The 20,374-nt window shown below is 39.6% G+C and overlaps 2 protein-coding genes across 3 annotated transcripts; one reads left to right on the forward strand and one right to left on the reverse strand.

Annotated features, from left to right (window-relative positions):
• Positions 1-1,738: 1,738 nt before the first annotated feature.
• gtf2a1l (general transcription factor IIA, 1-like) lies at positions 1,739-5,721 on the forward strand. Of its 2 annotated transcripts, none has more exons than XM_072437606.1 (9): positions 1,739-1,823; positions 2,147-2,248; positions 2,325-2,448; positions 2,816-2,865; positions 2,942-3,035; positions 3,112-3,668; positions 4,238-4,462; positions 5,140-5,229; positions 5,299-5,720. In XM_072437606.1, exons 1-9 carry the CDS (start codon positions 1,800-1,802, stop codon positions 5,404-5,406), a joined length of 1,374 nt encoding a protein of 457 aa, XP_072293707.1. In that variant the 5' UTR covers positions 1,739-1,799; the 3' UTR covers positions 5,407-5,720. The 2 variants fall into 2 exon arrangements, with proteins under 2 accessions (XP_072293707.1, XP_072293706.1); XM_072437605.1 differs by having other exon boundaries at positions 1,775-1,823; positions 2,147-2,244; positions 5,299-5,721.
• A 665-nt stretch (positions 5,722-6,386) lies between these two features.
• Positions 6,387-17,650, reverse strand: lhcgr (luteinizing hormone/choriogonadotropin receptor). Its single transcript, XM_072437607.1, has 11 exons — positions 17,387-17,650; positions 16,794-16,865; positions 12,858-12,932; positions 12,569-12,643; positions 12,015-12,089; positions 11,737-11,814; positions 10,663-10,731; positions 10,256-10,330; positions 8,344-8,535; positions 8,184-8,231; positions 6,387-7,604 (listed from the first exon to the last, which is right to left on the reverse strand). Exons 1-11 carry the CDS (start codon positions 17,569-17,571, stop codon positions 6,455-6,457), a joined length of 2,094 nt encoding a protein of 697 aa, XP_072293708.1. The 5' UTR covers positions 17,572-17,650; the 3' UTR covers positions 6,387-6,454.
• Positions 17,651-20,374: the final 2,724 nt, after the last annotated feature.

Genomic DNA, 20,374 nt, shown 5'->3' on the forward strand with positions numbered 1-20,374 from the left:
AATAATAGGTCAGACAGTTTTACACAAGCGAGAGGAAGTGAAGTTTGAATCTGCTTATGTCAAATATTGTAAGTCCGATATACCACTTTTACAATCATTTGTGTATAATGTCAGGAGAGACTAGAGAAAGAACCTTGAGGGCTTCCTGTGCAGATGGTTCTGACTGAACTAAGTTCTGTCAAGAAAAACAGCACCCACACAATCAAATGAGGATCAACATTCCACATTTGCAGCTTCTGGCCCCTGAGGTGTGGCTGCACAGTGTTAAAGGCACTAGAGAAGTCAACAAAGACCGTCCTTAATGCGTCCTGATTTATCCGAGTGCACCAGGACACTGCATCAGGGTCAAAATTGCATCATCAACGCCCCTGGGTATAGGACAAATGATGCCTGTTTTACATACGCTAGGGATGTTATGCTGTTTTAGGGACTGATAGTACAAGCCACAGAAAACACCAAATAGTTACTCTAAAGCAGGTCTTTAGCAGGCAGCCTGATATTTCGTATGGGCCTGTCCTCTCAACATCCTCCCTCTGCACTGGGATGTTTTGCTCCAGAGGCTGGCTGGTTTAAGAGCTCTGTGGTGACAGCACTCCTCAAATCCATGATAAAGATGATTTGAGTTCTTCAGGGCAGTGGTTATGGCACACAATGAAATGGACTTCAACCCTGTGGGGACCTGTCCTATTTGGCCAAGTTCATTTTGCGCTGAGTGAGGCATTCTTGCTGAAGCTGTGACCTCTGCCCGAGTCTGGACTGACGTTACACTGCAGCTCCACCTCATGGCTCCTGTCACTACTTTTAGAAACATGTCTCTTCATTCTACTATTTCTCCCACAACTATTATTCCTTCAACTAATACTTGCTACTACCTTTCCTCCGTTGTACAGAGGCACCTGCAGAGGCCTGGCTCAGAGGGTAGAAAAGCCTGTGACCGTCCTTGGGCCTGGCATAGAGTTATTATAGCAGTGTTCACTACTAGAAGTAGAGAGACAATCCAGCATTAGGGCTTTTTTTGTTTGTTTATAGTTTGGCATTAACATATTTTTGCCACAGAGGGCGCTTCCTTTCCCTTGACCAAAACAGAAAACAACAAATCAAACCACATATATATTTTTTTATGTCTGGCTCTGTGTGGTTTTGCCGGTCTTGCATGTTGGGTAAAAATATACATTCAAGTTTAAATACCCAAATACCAAAAATACATACCAGATATATTTTGTTTTAATGTTCAAGTAGATGCTGATATATGTATATATATATATATATATATATATATATATATATATATATATATATATATATATATATATATACATATATATCAGCATATATATATATATATATATATATATATATATATATATATATATATATATATATATATATATATATATATATATTCCAAATACCCTTAATTACATTGACCATCTATCAATCAAAATTACTAATTATAATCTTATTCAATAAAATCGTAGCCTAATGCAAAAGTAAAAATAATTGACCCTCATTTGACACCCATAATCAATATCCTTGCAAAGAATAGGATAGGATTTTTTTTTTAATTTGTAATTATTTTAAAATACTAATTAATAAAAAAGTACACAAACAAAACTACTATACACTTTTAGGTTTGAATAAAGAGTATATTACAGTGGGTGATGAGTGAACGGCGTGTTATTTGGTTGAACTCCGCCTGTAGGTGGTGCTGTTGCGCTAATCACACTCACGTGCGCAGCGCTGCAGACGGCGCAGCCTCGGTGAAAGCGCGAGCTGCGTTTGTGCGGACATCATACATCATGTTAACAAACTCAGGGCCAGTGGTGAGCAATCTTCATGAAAATGTGTCCGTTTTGTGGCAGTTTAGACTATATTATCTCTTAGTGTGATACTCTATTCATTCAACGTTTTAACTCTAGCTTAACTTAAGATCGGCTGTTAGAGAAAATAAAACTGTCAAAGTAAGACAAAATTAGGCTCTTTTTTTCTTCTTCTTTCTATGTATTTAAAAGCTATATTCGGTGTATTAGTCACTATCACCACTTTGTATTTGTGAATTTATGAATTAAACGGGGGCACGTTAAATATAACATGCATATTTCAAAACAAGAGCGTTGTGCAGCTCTCTTAGTGCTGTCATCTGCAGGCTAAACTGTACCTGTCCATCATTGAGGATGTGATAGAGAGTATGAGGGAGCTCTTTCTGGACGAGGGGATTGAAGACCGTGTTTTGGATGATTTAAGGCATGTAAGTTCACTGACTGTCAAAAAACACTCCCCAGTCTACACACCGCAGGATGGATGTCTGATCTCTGTTTGTGCAGCTCTGGGAGTCAAAGATGATGCAGTCCAAAGCAATGGAGGACTTCAGGAAAAACAACATCAACTCCTCCAACTTCGTCCTGCAGCTCCCGGCCAACTACACCCGCAACGAACAAGAGATGACTGGTAAAATGACACCACCTTCCTGTGCATTCTCTGAGGGCTGTTTGGCTAGGCTTTTACATGACATCTGATCAAACTAGATCAAAGAAACACCTCATAGTTGGAGTGTAATGGTAATAGTGACTTGTTTATATGTCTCCAGTCACCACCAAACATTCACTCTCGCACCATTTTCACCGAGGGAAGATGGATAAAGTGTCTTGCCCTGTGACACAACTGGAAGATGCACTGGTCTAAGCTGCAAATCCAATCACTTTGAGTTTAACGCTCACTTCTCTTCACGTGTTCCTCTGTCATCTAAATATTGTAGATCTATAAACACATGTAGATCTATAGAGCTGCATGTTAACCTTTTTATTTTATTTTGTAGCTTCAGTTGTAGTGCCCACAAGTCAAAAAGTCCAGTCCTATCCAGTGAAGGTACAAGCACTCTTGAGCAGTCTTTACAATATTTTACTTTCGCTAAAAATATTATGTCTTTTTGTATTTACAGCAGACCTCCTCAGAGACAGTAGCTACCTTTTCTCTTCCGGCTGGTCTGACTTATCCAGTTCAGATTCCTGCTGGAGTCACACTGCAAACTGCCTCTGGTATTAAGTCATTGGACATTCATTCAATTAGTCTTCGGTACTGATATTCCCAAATATATTCTCTTGTCTTGTTCAGGTCAACTTTACAAAGTCAATGTCCCAGTTGTGGTCACTCAGGCTCCAGCAGGACAGCACTCTATGCCCCGTCCTGCTCCGAAGGTCCCTGCTCCTGCCCCTAAACCTCAACCTGTTCAGGTCAGAGTTAATACCGTTCCTGTCCATGAGGCGGCGCCATCAACACTATCAAATGCTACGATAACTAATGCCGCACCAGTCCCACTGCCACCCAAAACCAACCCAGCCCCAATTCATGAGGCTGTCCCACCTCAGCAAGTACCACAAGTACCACAAGTACCACAAGTACCACAAGTACCACAAGTACCACAAGTACCACAAGTCATAGATGTTGAGGCCTCATATGTCCCAGAATCCCCTTCTCCAGAGTCAGAGGTCGAAGGTGAAGACTGTGACCAGCCCATGAATCTGAGCATGAACACATCGCTCAGTCGGTTACTAGACTTCCAAATGAGCTCCAACACCACGGACATCGATGATCTTCTCACAGAAGTGATCGAGAAGGAGAGGGAGAAGGGCCGGTACCTGGATCTGACTAAAGATGAAGACGTCCTCGGGGTAATTAACAGTTCTTAATTCTAAATTTTGTCCAAATCTACTTTCTATGTCAGTTCTATCTTCTTAATTCCATTGAACACAGCTACATCCATGAATCAGCTTCTTCTCCCACAGGTCGTGTCCTTTATAATCACTACTGTTCCTCTGTACATATCAAAACCATGTAAATCTTTAAATTCGTGGACTTAAAGTGGCACTGTGTAACTTTTTAATGGTGGGAAGTCCGCTACCTGCTTGCTTCTGTGGTTTCTTCTTTGCCTAAAATGTTCCAAAGTATGTCATTAAACATATCTCTCTTGCATTGATTCAATTCCAGATGTTTTTATTGCCGAACAGATACCAAATGGAGATGGACAGGTTTAATGGCGTACAGAAAAGTTACATAGTGCACCTTTCATCACAAAAGTAACTCAACATGAGCTCGCAGGCTAATTGTTGCTTGTCTTTTTCCTCTCTCAATCGTACAATACACTTTAAATAACCTTTAACTACTTTTAAAATGCCCTCAATTTTGCCTCATCGCTTGAAGCTCATAACAAAATGCTAATGCAATTGCCATTTATGTGCAGCTGGACCTGGATTACAGCGCGCTTTCAGACATCGTGCAGCTTGATGGCGCTGCTGACAACTCTGAGGACGAAGAGGCGCTGGAGGAGAATGACTTTTTGGGAATAATCAATGCAGAAGCGATAAAGGCCCTGCAGGAGGGAGATGGCAGCAGTGACGCCAACAGCCTCTCCTCCGGCAGCGGCAGCGACGACGTAGATGACGAACTCGCTCATGTCGAGGATGAGGTAAGACCGGGGGGAATTTAGAATACAGTTACAAAGAATAAGCACAATGTTAAAGGAGCTCTGTCATAGAAAAGTCAATTGGGCTTCGTAGTTTTGTATGAAAAAAACGCTTTGGAATTAAAAAGTATTGATTATCTCTTCAATTTTATTTGTTTAGCTTATAATTGAGGCAAGACACTGCATGCAAAATGAGACCGCACAAACCGCACCTAAAGATGATTTATTGTTTCATTTAGTCCACTTATATCCATAGATTTATACGAGGCATCTTAACTTTCTGAATCAGGCTGAAAGTAGCGCTTACTTTACAATCGTCTACTTAACAAGATTTTGTCAGTATGTTAATGTCTAAGCCTGATTTATGAAAGTTGTAATTCCAAAAATATGAGGCAAAATTATAACTTTTATGCCAAGATCCTCTTCTAAGCAAAGGAATTAAACCTGGCTCTGTCCATTATTCAGATTTATATTTTGGTAATTTTTTTCCACATAAAATGCCTTGATGAAAACATTTTCCTGTTCACCTGCAGCGTCTCGCCTTTAGAAAATTAGATTAAGTTTAAATGTGCCCAGTATAACTCTTCTGCTGAAAAATACCTTGAAAAATTTGCATTCTTAATAACTGACATTGAACTCTAATCATGACTTAAAAGTGTGCGTTTGCTCAACACTTTTAGGATCCATTAAATTCAGGCGATGACGTGATTGAGCAGGACATCCCAGATCTGTTTGACACAGATAATGTAATCGTTTGCCAGTATGACAAAGTAAGACTATGATTTACATTCTCTTGGGCCTGAGCAAAGATTCTGAATATTCCATCTGCTCTTTTTCAGATCCATCGCAGTAAGAATCGCTGGAAGTTTCATTTGAAAGACGGCGTAATGACTTATGGAGGCAGGGACTATGTGTTTTCAAAGGCAGTTGGGGAGGCAGAGTGGTAAGGAGTCTTTGGTCTTTAGTCGATTGACCAGATCAAATGGAGGTGTCCATTTAGTGAAAGCGGTGATTTAAAAGGTGAAACTATCCTTAAACACAGGCAATTTAGTGTTTATCTGGCTCAAAGTAGCTATTTTCTGTTTAAATCCACATTTTGCCTATCATAACTTGCCATTTTACTGAATGAGTTATGGGAAAATGTATCTCGTTTGTAACACAGTTGATGATGTGTTTTCATTTCTAAAAGCAGTTTTGTATTCTTGTAACAAAAACAAAGTATGTATGTATCTTTTGTTTCGTCTTGAAAACATTTGTACTAAATGTTTGTGAAACATAATCGTCGTCTTTTCGTCTGGTCTGACTTTCTTCAGAGTGTAAATCTACAAACAAAACTTTCCATGATAAAAAATCTTTAATAGTTTTTAATCACATTCTTGCAACAAAATTACAGATTTACATCATTTTAATCATTAAAAACATGAGTTCTGTAGAGCACCAAATATGATCGGCTAAAACATACATTCATATACATATATACACAACATGGATGCCATCACGTTGCTGGGACGAATTTTAACACGGCACATTTATATACAACATTTGAAGAATACAAAGCTCTAAACAGAACGATTCAAACAAGACAAGCTTATTTAAATCATGTACCCCACATACGATCTTGACTTAAACAATCCAGACTAGTATAACAGCATAAATATGAATAAAATACAACATAAATATCATAGAAAAATCAATGTATTTAAATCATGTACCCCACATATGATCTTGACTTAAACAATCCAGACTAATATAACAGCATAAATATGAATAAAATACAACATAAATATCATAGAAAAATCAATGTTGGTTGCCACACTTTTCTTTAGCATCTTTTCCCTTCATGTTAGCTGGTCATGGCTGGTCATGGCTAGTTTATATCATAGTCGTGATCTTTCACAACATTTCAGGGAAAAAAGAAATCAACATCTTGACCAATTACGTAAAATACAACAAAAAACGCGCGTCTTCTCCCGTTTGAGTTCGTGCCATTTTCAGTCATGTGGTGACTTTGTTCAAAAAGCGGCCCTTCATTTTCAAGCGATAGGCGTAGAAGCTGAGCGACTGCGACTTGCTGCCGGCCGCTTTCTGGGCGTTGGACAGGTGTGAGGGGATCGTCTGCGACCTGTAGTGGTCTGCCTTGGTGGGACAGCACTCGCAGCGTCCCAGCAGCAGGCACACGTCGTTCCTGAAGGCCCGCGTGAAAATGGTGTAGAGGAAAGGATTGCAGAGCGAGTTTATGGGATAGAAGAGGATGAGCAGGATCTTGGAATGCGTCACCGTGATCAGGGGCATTTTCAGCGCCGCGGAGATGGCAAAGAACGAAATCGGCGCCATGCAAATGAAGTCGGTGAAGATCAAGACGGCCATGCGCTTCGCGATCTTCATGTCGCCGTTGCGCGTGGAGTGCTCCGGGTTGTGAACGATCACGTAGATGCAGACGTAGCAATAGCACACGACCGCGAAGGCGACGACGTTCACAATGAGCACGGTGACCACGTAAAGCTGCGACCCAAGCGTGTCGACGTCCATGGGAAGGCAGATGCTCACTTTGCTGTAACTACTGACGCCTATCAGAGGGAGCAGCGCCACCAGGAGGGAGAACCCCCAGCCGGCGGCCATCATGGCAGCCACGTGGTGCATCTTGAGCCGCTTGTTCACGTGCATGGCGTTGGAGATGGTGTGCCAGCGCTCCAGGCTAATCACAGTCAGCGTGTAAACCGACAGTTCGCTGGCAAACACCGTCAAAAAGCCGGCAATGCCACACCCCGGCCCTGTCTGCCAATTGGTGGCGTGGTTGTAGTACTCGTGGAGGGAGTAGATGTCCATGAAGGCTATGAGCATCAAATACAGCCCCATGCAGAGATCCGCGAAGGCAAGATTGCACATAAGGAATCTCGATATCGTCAGCTTGTGGCGGCGGACTATCAGGATGACCAGGACAGCCAGGTTCCCGGCGATGGCAAAAATGGTGATGATCCAGGAGAGGCAGCGGAGGACGGCGAAGCCCAGCAGATCCTCACAGGGGTTAAAATCATCGGGTGTGGGTGTGCACTTGATGAAAGGGCTGTTCGAGCAGTCCAGCACCAAGTCTGTGTACTGGAAGTTGATGTCATTTATGCTGCTGACTCCGTCGGCACCCGGCTCCCTGGAGAAAGAAAGATGGGGTTGTTTTTTTTACAAATCATTGGAGCAGTATTTGTACACAAGATACAATGCTAACTGCACACAGCCCTATTTATTGGACGTCATGTACATAATGAGTAGAAGTGGGCAAAATATCAATAGTGTGAAAGTTGTTTTTAACATTATGCTAAATTCAAATTTTGGGCATTGTTTATATTTGAACAAGTAAATATGTTCCAAACAAGGGTTTACACTGATATTTTTTCCCACATTTTAAGGGTAATTTTACACTCTTTTACACATTTGTCAGCTTACAATATACATACATTTGGGTTGCCTCTTGGTACATGGGCCCTCTGCAGTTTAAGTGTTGAGACATTTAGATTTGTGTCCTTTGTGTTGATAATTGACTTAAACGACCTTGTACATCATTAACTCTTATTAAGACCTGGTTTACCTCTGATAAATCTGCCAGAACCCAGAAAGCCAAACTATTTATTCAGTTATTAGCATATTGTATTTGGTGTGAAAACTTTGAGTACCACCGACTTGGAATCTAAATGGAATTAGGTAAAACTTGACCTAAGATCAAATAACTTACATGTCCATTTTGATGTGATCACAGAGCTCGGTCATGTTTTTGAAGAGGCTTTTAAATGGAAAAAGGGAAACAAGTATTAGGACTTGCTGATGCTGCAACTCCCTTAATCATCTCTAATTCACCTGTGAGTGAATTTGTCAGATATCTGGGAACCTCGTACATTTGTTTGCGACGCCAGTGTTGGAATGCACAGCAGTGGGAGGGGTAGGTGAGCTCGGCTGTCTGCAGGATCTCGGACAGACCCTCTAAAGGTGGGAGTGTTTTCAGGGCGTAGGCAGAACTGGCTTTGAGCTCCTTCATCTGCCTCAGGCCTTTGTGTGGGAGGGCGCTCAAAGGAGTGGACGATACATCACTGAAACGAGAGCGAAGCAAATGTGACATCTTGTACGAGCCAAAAAATTAATTAATTAATTAATGTGTAAATACTGTGAACTTTTAACAAACTCTTGTGTTTCTGTGATTTGTCTCCCTCTTGTGGTCAAACATCTCATCTACAAATAAGAAGAGATTGCGCAACAAATGGGATTTTTGGGTTCAAAAACTCCCTGCAACTGGTATTGCACATAATATAATACATAATATGTCTTTATTCGTACAGGGACAGGCACCACAACACATTAACTAAGACAGAAGTCATAGGAAAGATGTCGAGCAGGTTTGTACTAAATAGTGGAAATGCAAATGAAATGTATGAAGAAAAGAATGACAATAAATAAATGAAACAGATCTTACATAGGGTCACATCATTCAAATACTGATGCCATTAAAGGGGTTCTTCTCACATGGATTTAGTCATTCATTTGCCTAAAACTGCACATTAATGCTTTTGGGAGCTAAAAAAACAACCTACAAAAAATTAAAATGACATTGCTATGTTTGGAACTTGAGGATTTAAATGTTGTGAGCCTCTAAAATGAGATTGGAAAAGATTTGGGTTGTGATTTAATCTTTTAGAATTATAAATGCAGCATCATTCCTGCCAGAGGAGCCATCATTTTGCATTTAATTGCTGCTGGTTAGAAATGCTGTTTCAGTCGAACCTGCTGCTCCCACAGGTGTCGATGGAGCTCTGGTGCCTGAGCCAATGCTTCATTTACTGTGTTTTCGTATTTATCACATCCAGGAGTAATGCAACACATAGTCAATGTAAATTACATTTACAAGTTTAGTAAAGGTCCAATATTTATCATCCAAATGGGAAAAAGTAAACTAGAGAGCAGATTGTAAAGTTATGTTTTTCTTGTTTTATTAATGTTCTAAATTACGTTTATTATCTACATTTGTTTTTTATTTTACTTTTAAAGCATTTTATCAGGCAACAAGGTCAACAGCTGAAAGCTTAAGTGGTTCAATGTTAAGAAATGACTGCCTCCAGCAACAGAGAGCACTTTTTCCAGTGTTTTTTTGTAGATATAGCATACACATCGAAACAATATCTGTGTCTCATTCAGTCATGTAAGGTCAGAATTTCAAAACTAAAGGAATACTTCGACTCTGTTCCAATCAGAGACCTTGCAAGTAGCGGTAACACGGGGCTATTTGCTCACTAATCAGTATTCAGCGCCCCGTGTGGCTTGTTGGTTGTTTACACAGACAGCCTGTCACCCCTCAGTGTTTACACAATAGAATGATAAACAGTGTTATGAATATTAATCTTATTGCACTGACCCAGTTCAAAAATAGTGCCCTTAACACTGCTCTGAACAAGTATAGATTCACAATGTGTTCTCTCCTGAATAACCTGGAGCTTGTTTCGATATTTTAATCTTGTCAGCTCTACACAGGTAAACGTTTTTGCTTTGTTTTTCTTTCAAGAATAGAAATACACACAAGTACTACCTTTGAGGCACGGCTTGGACATGGTTGGGTTTGTTCAGCGGCTCAAACATCATTATTCACTGTTGGCAATTGTTGTTTTACGATAAAACAAACAAAGAAGTCTGGTTCAATCCGAATGAATGTCTGTCTGTGGGGCAGCCTCGTCATCAGATAATGCCCCGGACGAAACCCTCCTAACGCCCATAGCTGTTGGTATCGGTACAAAGCTGGTGATTTATAACTACTAAACTTACAGTGTCGACGGTCCGGATGCGTCTCCAAAAGCATCGTCGTCGATTTTAGTCAGAAACTTGTTGTCTCTCAAAATCCTGCAAGAGAGAGAGAAAAACACATTGCTTTTGTAGTTCTTTACTCAAGGTTTAAAATTCACAAATGACCCAAAGCCTTTATTTTCCTTTAGGAGGAGACTGTGGTAGATAAGCCACATTTCCATATTGTAAACTTGTCTCACATGCTGAATCTCAGAGTCAACAATGAGGCACCAAATCTTTGTTTAGTCTTACATACATGTTGATATGAATGTACAGTAAGTGTTTGAGATGAATGAAAAGCATGGCTAAATCTGCAATTTATAAAGCATATAATATAGCTTAATGTATTGGTTGTTTACATCACGGTCTTGTACAGTACAGTAACTTACAGTGAGTCGAGATTTGTTCCGTTGAACGCGTGAGCTTGTATCTCCTTGAAGCCATTTCTAACCAGGTTCCTGTCAAGGATGAAATGTTTTGCTTTTTAGTTCACTATCAAGAAAACCTGACACAAAAGGTCAGAAGACTGGTTTGCTTAAGGACAGAGAAGCGGTGCACAGGAATACTGCGTCCACAAATGCAACGGAGAATGTCAGATTATGTATAAATATAGGCTATTGAGGGTATTGTTATATTATCTCAGTGTTGGCACTTGGTAAAGCTACAATTTGGGTCCATATATTGAGTCAGTCTAAATTCGAGATGTAGTGGTACGACTATTTAAGTAACAGTTTCAGTTGTGGTAGATTGGGATTTAAAGCAGTGAACAATATTTTCAAACCATGAAAGGAGGAAAGAAGTATTCAAATCATCACATTTAAACTGAGAACTAGAACTAAAACTGGACGAGCCCAGCAGTAAACCAGGAGTAAAATAACCAATTCAAGTCTACATCAGAATTAAACTGGACTCAACCCGGAACCAAACAAGTGTGAACGCTCCCTCAATCTAGCTTGTTCCTAAAGCTCCCACAAACCCTTTGGCACATCACCAGTATTTATATGAATTCATTTTTTGGGACACTCACATGGGTCTGGTTTTTGTCACAACGTTTAGCTTTTAAAATATTCTATGCAGCAGAAAAGAATGAATATACTAATTTACAAGCAAAAAATGGGAGGAAAGGGTTAGAATGCTAAAATCTCTTCTGATTGTAATTGTTGTATTTTATTCTTCATTTTAGTCAGTTTTGTCAAAATTACAACCTTTTATCAACCTAATTCTATGTTTATTTTTATGACATTTTTGAGTACAGATTCCTCCACTTTTAATGTGTACAATTAATCATGTCGGTGTAATCCCTCGTTCGTCCCTGTGGGGATTGGTTCTCCCTCATTTCTACAATTAATTACATTACATTTTATCTTCTTAATGTGGTAGAGTTTTTAAAAGAACAGTCACTTTTAAATGCTTTATAAACTTCTGCTGAATCCATTGATAACACAGTAAAACGGTGTCTTTACATGTCAATATACTCCTTTGAAATTCCCTTGAATGAATTGGCAGGAATGGTGTGGAGCCAGATGTTGTCCTCCATGTCCCTAAACACACAAGATAACATAACATTAACCTGGCAGTTTATCAGTTAGACTCAATTTTCCACATTACAGGCAAACATGAGTGGTTTGAACTGTCACCCAGTGGGAGAGGCAGGGTGACATTGATAGATAAAATGAAAACCAGAAGACCAGAATAATACTCTAATCTTTTTATGCATGCATTTAAAAACAGTGTTACATACAAGATAAGTCTGGGAGCCAGAGAGGAGACAGAGGTGAAGTCTGGGAAATGTATGAGCCCCGTGTTGGAGATGCTCCTGTGTGAACGAGAACAGAATGGAGAGTGAGTTAGGGCTCCGAACCGCGTGCTTTTACTGACACGGGATTGGCTCTGTAGACTTACCCGTTAAACAGAACCAGGCTGATCACTGACGATTAGAAATGTCTGGATCTCGGGTCAGATTGAAGTAATTGCACAAACATCTACTTTTGAAACCTTTGTCATATCTTGGCCCCAAACAGCAGGACAAAGCCAAGAATGTGAGGTATTTGGTTTAAGTTATATCCTGCTTAGACTTACTATCTCACAATGGTAAAGAACACCTCATTTGTGTGTTTACTGATCCCATAAGCTTGTATTGACATTCATTCTAACATTTTTTTCTTCACAGCCTTGAATCATATCTACAAGAATGATTTCAGATAATCAATGCCATTTTAAAGATACTTTTATGCCAAAACAAACACAGCTAAAATATTATGCTGATCACTTACAAAAATGTTAAAACACACTTACAAATAATCCAGGTTTGGCAGGTCCGTGAACGCCCCCACTTCAATGAACTGCAGACTATTGATATTCCTCACAAAACTGCATAAATCAAAATGACAATTTTATCAGTAATTATAATAGTTCTGTCAACAAACAAGCAAACAAACCGGCAAAGACCCGCGTTCATTGATCATCCGCACTGAATGTCAACACGCTGCTCTGTAATTGAGGCTTTAATTTGGAAATCTCCAGGACAATGCAGAACTTATAGCAGCTTTTCCAATACATTTTTGGTTTGTGTGAATTGTCTTACATCTGAGACACAGTGTGGAGGGAGAAGAAGGCCTGTCTCTGGATCTGAGTGATGGAGGAGCTTTGAGAAATCGTACTGAGGAAAAGAAAGGACAAATTGTAAATGAATAAATGTGTATCCGACAGAGTTAAGTGAATATGATTGTAGATGGTCTGATATGTTTTATTTTTAGATTCATTTCAGCCAGAACCAATATCTGATGTTTGTTGTACTGGCAAGTTGTAGTAAAGTTCACAAATTCACTTTGCACTTCTGTAAATATGAACTCATGATCGATTGTGTGAACATACAGCCACCACTTTGCTCAAATATTTCCAATAGAAGTAGAAAAAGCCTATCAATATATTGGAGAATTTTGCAAAGAGTCCAATATCACCAATATCACTATTGCTAAAAGTAAGCACGCAAAATGTATTTGTAGAGCACACTTTGTACAAACGTAATTCAGAGTGTTTACAGACATTAAAACATTCAAATTACAATGGCAAAAGGCAAAAGAACCTTGTATCATGTTCAAAAATCAAACAACCTTGTCAGATAAATTACTTGATTTCATCTGAAATCAGAACATTGCTGTACTGGTGTGATCCAGAATATGAAGCTCAATGGAAAAATATTGAAAAATTGCCAGAGGTTCTTGTACAAGCCTCACTGGCAGATGACAGTTGAGTCATTTGGAGGAAGTGGAGGAAAGAGATTTAAGGGCTGGATAAATAACAACTATAAAGCTTTCTACCAGGTTGAAAAAAACATGAATCAAATGAAAAGCTTTGATATGTTGAAGGAATCCTTTGACTTGGAGAAACAGGACTTTTGTAAGTATTTACAAATAAGGAGTTGAAACCAAGTAAAACAGCAATAACTATTATAATCCTCTGATTGAAATCTTTATTAAGGCATATATATTAGAACTTTCAAGGGGAATAATATCTAAATTATATAAATGTGTTAACAATTCAAACTTTCGCTCTACTATTTGCATTAAAAATTAGTGTTTTGGGAATGTCCCGTGGCATGGACTGAGATTTAAAAAACAATTCTTTAACATTGCTTCCCACTTGATTTCATAACTATGTACCTGGGCCTTACAACTCCTGCCATGGAAACAATGAATGTATATATTTGAAGCACACTCCTGGCGGCAGGGAAAATGGCCATTATATAAAAAAAAGATGATGATACAATCTGTACCTGCAATCAAGGAGTGGACTGACATCGAAAGATTAAAAAAAAAAAACATCACATTCTGACTTAATATTGGAATTGACAACTTCACCAGACTTTGAACTAGATGGAACCTTTTTTTTAAAGATGAATTTGTCATCATATTGTTTTGTTCTACTTTTTGCATTGGTTATTGCTCTCTGGTCACGTTCTATGTTTTGTGTTGAAGAAAAAAAAAGTAATTATAAAAGAATGTATGATAAATAACCACATTAAAATACATTTTAAAAGCGTAAATACTGGCACTGATGCAATGTCTGCCCCTAGATATAGTTTGTTTTGAGAGACCATATTTATAAAAGTTTATAAAGAACAAAATGTTTGAAATAAAATCACACTACTCGGTTGATACATCAAACAGTGCAAATGTCTACTAGGTTCAATATGGATTACAATCTGGCAATTACATTTTTGTTAACTCAAACAGATTGAACAAAATTCTTCTCAAATGGAGAAACCAAAAGTTATCCTCTACCTGTTTGTTATTGCCTCATTTAGAACTAGGACAGTGTTGATTAATACCAGACTAAACCACTTGGGACACATTAAAAACAACAGCACTGCCTCAGTATTACTCACATTTGCTGGACATTTACATTTGACCCTATGTTTGGACCTGTTCCAACATCAAACATGCATCTGGGCCAATAAGACTGAGTGAAGATGTTCAGAAAGCAGGACTAAACAACTGCCTAAAGTCATTTTCACTAATGTCCTTGACGACAGCTTTTCAGCCCCATTCTCTAAACTCTTTTCTCTAATCGCTTCAGTCGCTTTAGCCTCGCGCTCGTAATCAGGCAGTGCTTTTTCTTAAGTTAAAGTCACCGTGCCATCATTCAAACCCACAAACAATTAAAGATCCCCCATTTGTGGAGTGTATTTATCTTTCTTGATTTGCCAAATGCATTGTAATTACGACTAAATGTTCACGAAACGCTCTTAGGATGATGAAAAGTGATTTACTGCGAACCACGTCAGAAAAAGGTGCACTCGTGACTGTCTGCCTTGACATGTGTCGAGGACGAGAAGGTTAAAAGATTGAGAATGTGAAACTAAAAAAAAACAACCATAAAACAAGAAAATTTATGGCTGGTGCAAGAAGGATTTGCTCATAACTGACATGTAAGTACTGTAAGTATCTAGAGCTGATAAGAGGTGGCCTTGTAAAGGAAGTCAGATTTACTCAACATTGAAGAACAGCTGGGGTTTTTACTGCTCTAAGGAAATCAACTGAAGGCCATTAAAACCTCCTTGAAACAGACAGAAGAATGGATGTATTACCAGTACTTTGAAGTAACAAGCAACAATACTTTAACGTTTGTGATAGTTTTGTTTTGTTTTAGAATTTGAAAGACCGTGCCAAGGCAGTACACATCATTTTCTGAATTTTGAGGATGTTTCAGGTCTTATGTCCTTATTTAGACCAGGGTTGGGCCAACATTGTCGACACACATATGGCATTGGGGTGTCATTTGCATATTAACATGTTGATAAATACTATATCTGAAAAGTACAAATTGAGAATATTGCTCACATATACTAATTACTTAGACAATATACACATTGAATACCAAACTGTCCTAGTGAAAGAGAATGAAGGAAAAAGTTGAGACAGACTTTACCTTTCTGGAGGTCAATTTCATGTCAATTAGTTAATCACAAACACTCATCATCAACATCAACCAAAACAGGCCACAGAGAGGTACAAATGAAAAAATGAGGACCAATAAAATGATTTGCGTGCTTTGGGAACTGGTTTATACAACTCGAGTGCACGGCTGAGGCTGGGTGTAAGAACAGAGAGGTGTGACAAAGTTTTACCAAGGATTTGTAAAGGGACATTAACTAGTGAGTTTGTCTGAGAGAGGGCCTCTTCACCAGGGAAAAGAAGATACAATGTGAGTGATAAGAAGAAGCTTATGTTTTTGATGCTGATCTGTATGTTACCACAGATAGAAGATCAAAAGGACTGTAGATTGAAATAGGAGCTGTTTGGCAGAATTCTCCCCAGCCTTGATGTTGGCATATCCTAATTCAACAAGCTGTATTGATTGATGATGCATTTGCTTTTTCAATCTTATTTTAAATGATGTTGAATTAAAATCCTCCCATATATTTTCATTAGTTATTTTGTAACACACACAACAGTCAGTGCAACCAGACCGTCTTAAAAACAGCAACCAAAACATGACCGCCGCAAATATAATACACACATTAACTCTCAACCGCAGAAGACATACAACTATAGTGTTTTTACACTTACATAAAAGAAGTATAATCTGGCCTGGGGGTTATGAATTGGCCTTGACTATAGTAGACCTGGGGTATAATCAAGTCTGGACCACTTAATAGTATATAGTCCAGACGGGTGAACTATGGCCAGTTATACGGGGCAGACTGTGTTGTCACATATAAAGACACCATGTGCAGGCTATGACTACCCCATGTTAAACTAGTTTAACTTTTGTGTTTTAATCTTTGGCCTATAATAACTCCCAAATTTAATAATGATTTATAGCAGAATGAAGACAAAACAAGCAACAATAGGTTACTCACACTCACCTTTATGGCTACTGAGGTGGTTGTATTAAAAACAGAAGACTTTTAAGCAAATTACAAAATTATTATTACTATAATAATCCAATAATCTGGCAACCTACATTTGATCCTATACATTTTATTTGTAGACTCTGGATTAGAACTGCTACTTACATTATGGTGATGTTGACCAAGTCCCTGAAGGCATGAGTTGGAACCATCTTAAGGGGCAGGTGGCTGAGGGTCCTGCATGAATCCAAACATTGATTTTAACTAATCATTCCACCTGACATAACATTTGCTGTGGGGAAAAAGGCCACTACAAAGAAATGGATGATGTAAACCTCACCAACAATCAAGGACTAGACAGACATTGTTATGCACATACGCAAAATGGACCAAAATGACATTCGGACTCAATTTGGAACTGGACAAATTTGACCGACTTTGGACCATGTGGGCAAACTGTTTCTGTTGTTTAATGTGAAAAGATTGTATTATTGTCCTGTGCTATTTGAGTTCTTTTTCATGTATTCTTTTATCTATAGCTCTCTGATCTTGTTCTATGTTCTATGTGTTATTTGAAAATGTTGGAGAAGAAAATGAAAGCAATGTTCCCAATAATTCAAGACTAAAAAAGCACATTTGTCACATTTGGAGTGGTGTATTTGCTGCAGGACGGGATAAACTATCACGTCCTCCAGGATAAGATGGACTCACGGTGACGATGCAATCCGCTGGTAGAAGTGTGAGATCCGGGTACTTACAGGGACTTCCTCGGTCTGAGAGCGGCCCGGGACGCCAGCTGAGTGTCCCGGTTGCACTGGAAGGTTTGCGCGCTGCAGCTACAGATGTCGGGACACGGATAAGCGCCGGACGCGCCGCAGGAGACCGCGAGGAGGAGGAGGACTTTGGACAGCGCCAGTGAGAGCCACAGAGCCCCGGGAGCCATGGTGACCGGAGCCAATTAATCTCCCCGGAACTAGCTGAAAGAATGATCAAACTTTTCAATTAAAATTAGGCTTTAGAAGAAGCAGACGAATAAAGTTTGCCGAGTCAGAAATGTGAATGACGCACAGCGCGTTTGTCCGACTTTTCTCTTTTGATGCGTCTCCCGCTGCTGCCTTCAGGGAAAGAGATGTAATGTCAGAGAAGAAGTGCGCAGACGACCCGAGGCTTTTCTCACACAGAGGTCCAGAGGAGACGTGACGTGAAGAGGGAGGAGAGAGGCAACAAACAGACACCCATCATTATCTTGCTGCTTTTCACAAGAGATTTTTAGACTGGGTAGTTTGGTTATGGACTGTAGTCTAATTGAGATTAAATTAGTAGCCTTTTTATCTACTGAGGGCCACAGCTTCTTTCTGTCTGTGGTTTTATATTGCTTGTCAGTACAATTGTAGGCAGATAGTTGAGACAGTGTTCTTGCCATGGTTTCTTATTATAGTTTTTCATGGTAAAATGTTGCCTCAACTCAAGCATTTTTGACCCTCTAACATTGATGAATGTCACACATGGGGTCATAGGTCACACATGGGGTCATAGGTCACACACGGGGGCATAGACACGATCAGCTCGGCCCGAACTCGAATAAAATGGAGGTTGTGAGAACGGCCGTCGCAACAGTGCCGACTAGTTCAAAAAAGAAAAAACATGAAATGCTTAATCTTTGGCCTAGGCACATGGCACGTGGAACAGTGATAGAGCTACCTTTGACCTCTGACCTTTGAGGAGTAAAACACACCTGGCAGCATCGCTCTATGATAAACAAGAAGTCAGCCATGTCGAATCAAAGTGGCACCGCCACGCTTGACTTTTTTTTTTCAAAATCGTACTTGTCCTAGGTTTTTTGTCCGATCGAGCTCAAAACAACATCTTTTGCATCTAAAGACATTGAAATTTAATAAATATCCAAAAGAATGTTGATATTCTTTACGGTCTCCGCGTAACACGCCCTCAAAAAAGGCTTAATTTTCAGTGTTTTCAAGGACAAGTCACGCCTAATGGAATTGATCTACGGAGCTCATATTTCCCTCTCTAATGTGTTTTTATGGTCTTATTGGAAATAATAAATACCCATGTAACAAATTGACTCTATAGCGCCCCCTACCCATTGTGTGAAAAACTCAACATTGTCTGATTTGTTTGAAACTCATGGGTTATATTCTCCTCGAGACGCCATGAAAAAAGTGCATCACAGATATTGTGTATTTTCACAATTGGCCAGCAGAGGCGCAATGAATGCCTTCACTTCCTCTTCCTCTTTTGTTTTGATGGGACATTTCCTCTCGTGCCGCATTAGAATTATTCTTTAGACTTTATTCTTTAGACTTTATTCTTTTGACTTTATTCTTTAGACTTTATTCTTTCTGCCACAACTCGAGAGGGAGAGGGGGAGAGAGAGGGAGAGAGGGAGAGAGGGAGAGAGGGAGAGAGGGAGAGAGGGAGAGGGGGAGAGAGAGGGAGAGAGGGAGAGAGGGAGAGAGGGAGAGAGGGAGATAGAGAGAGGGAGGGAGAGAAAGGGAGGGAGATTGTAGGATTTTTGACGCGTTTCCACTCTGTAGCCTGGGTCATTTTGTAGTCTCACTCCATTTTTGTACAGGCGGGAAGGCGGTCGCGCGGGAGGCGAGAGCCATCATCGCCGCTGCCGTGGCTTTAATTCCTCTTAAACTCAACAGCCTGAAGGGCACCTGAGGAGAGAATGAAAAGGCTAATAATGTTTATTGTGTACACCATGCTGTACTGACTTGAGGACTTGAGACCTGACTTGATAAAATAGAATATGACTTGGGACTCAAAAATGAATGCACCTCTCCATTTCACTTCTTTAATTGTGACAAGGTTTAAGACCATGTACAGAAAACATATACATCGCATAGATACTAACTGTATTGTATTGTAACTGTATTTGGTAATTTTGTGTAAACTGAAAGTATAAGACTTGACTTGACTTGAACCTGGGGGCCACAGACTCCCTCCCTCTGTGTGACCATCCTTGCCCTGTTTCTCCACATGTTGTCTGAGCAGAAGTTACATGTCAGCCATATTTGACAACATCTCCTCCTTTGCCCACAGTGACCCCGACCCTGTATGTTCCTGTCACATCCAGTTTGTTCTTCGTGTCAACAACCACCACCATTCCCTCTCAAAGATTACCAAACACACACATATTGTTGAACTGGGATCCACCTGTAACACACAATCTGCACACTGACAGTAATTTATGCACCAAGCCTCTTCTGACTCAGCCCTTGTCTTCATGTTAACTCCACGCTGTGCGTCACTTCACACCCCGAAGGTCACACAGCAGGAAGCCACTGCCAGAAAAATACAGAGTTTTACAATTAAGCTTATATCACATTCACATGCTGGCAACAGAGATTTCTCCTAATTATATAGCCACAAACTATTTTCGACTAGTTATCTGTTTTGATAATTAGTATTATGTAATAGGAATATGCAAATAAAATGACAATGTGCCTATGCATGTATATGTTATATCTACTATTTGTATAGATATAATCATATTCAGTGTGGTCATCCCTTCCATATCATATGGGCCTAATGTTAAAGTTTGGTTATAGAGACCCCAAAACAATCTGCTATCTGCTTGTAAATGATTTGCTCCTGAATAGGTCTTGAGATTGAAACTGAGACAGTCTGTGACCCCATGTGGGTGTATTCTGCAGCTGCAACATCAAACTATTACTACCAAGAGATTTCACATTGTACATAATGGCATAGTTTACATTTAT

This window comes from Eucyclogobius newberryi, unplaced genomic scaffold (assembly GCF_026437365.1).
Source record: "Eucyclogobius newberryi isolate DKJ021-1_F unplaced genomic scaffold, fEucNew1.0.hap1 SCAF_8, whole genome shotgun sequence".
NCBI classification, from domain to species: domain Eukaryota; kingdom Metazoa; phylum Chordata; class Actinopteri; order Gobiiformes; family Gobiidae; genus Eucyclogobius; species Eucyclogobius newberryi.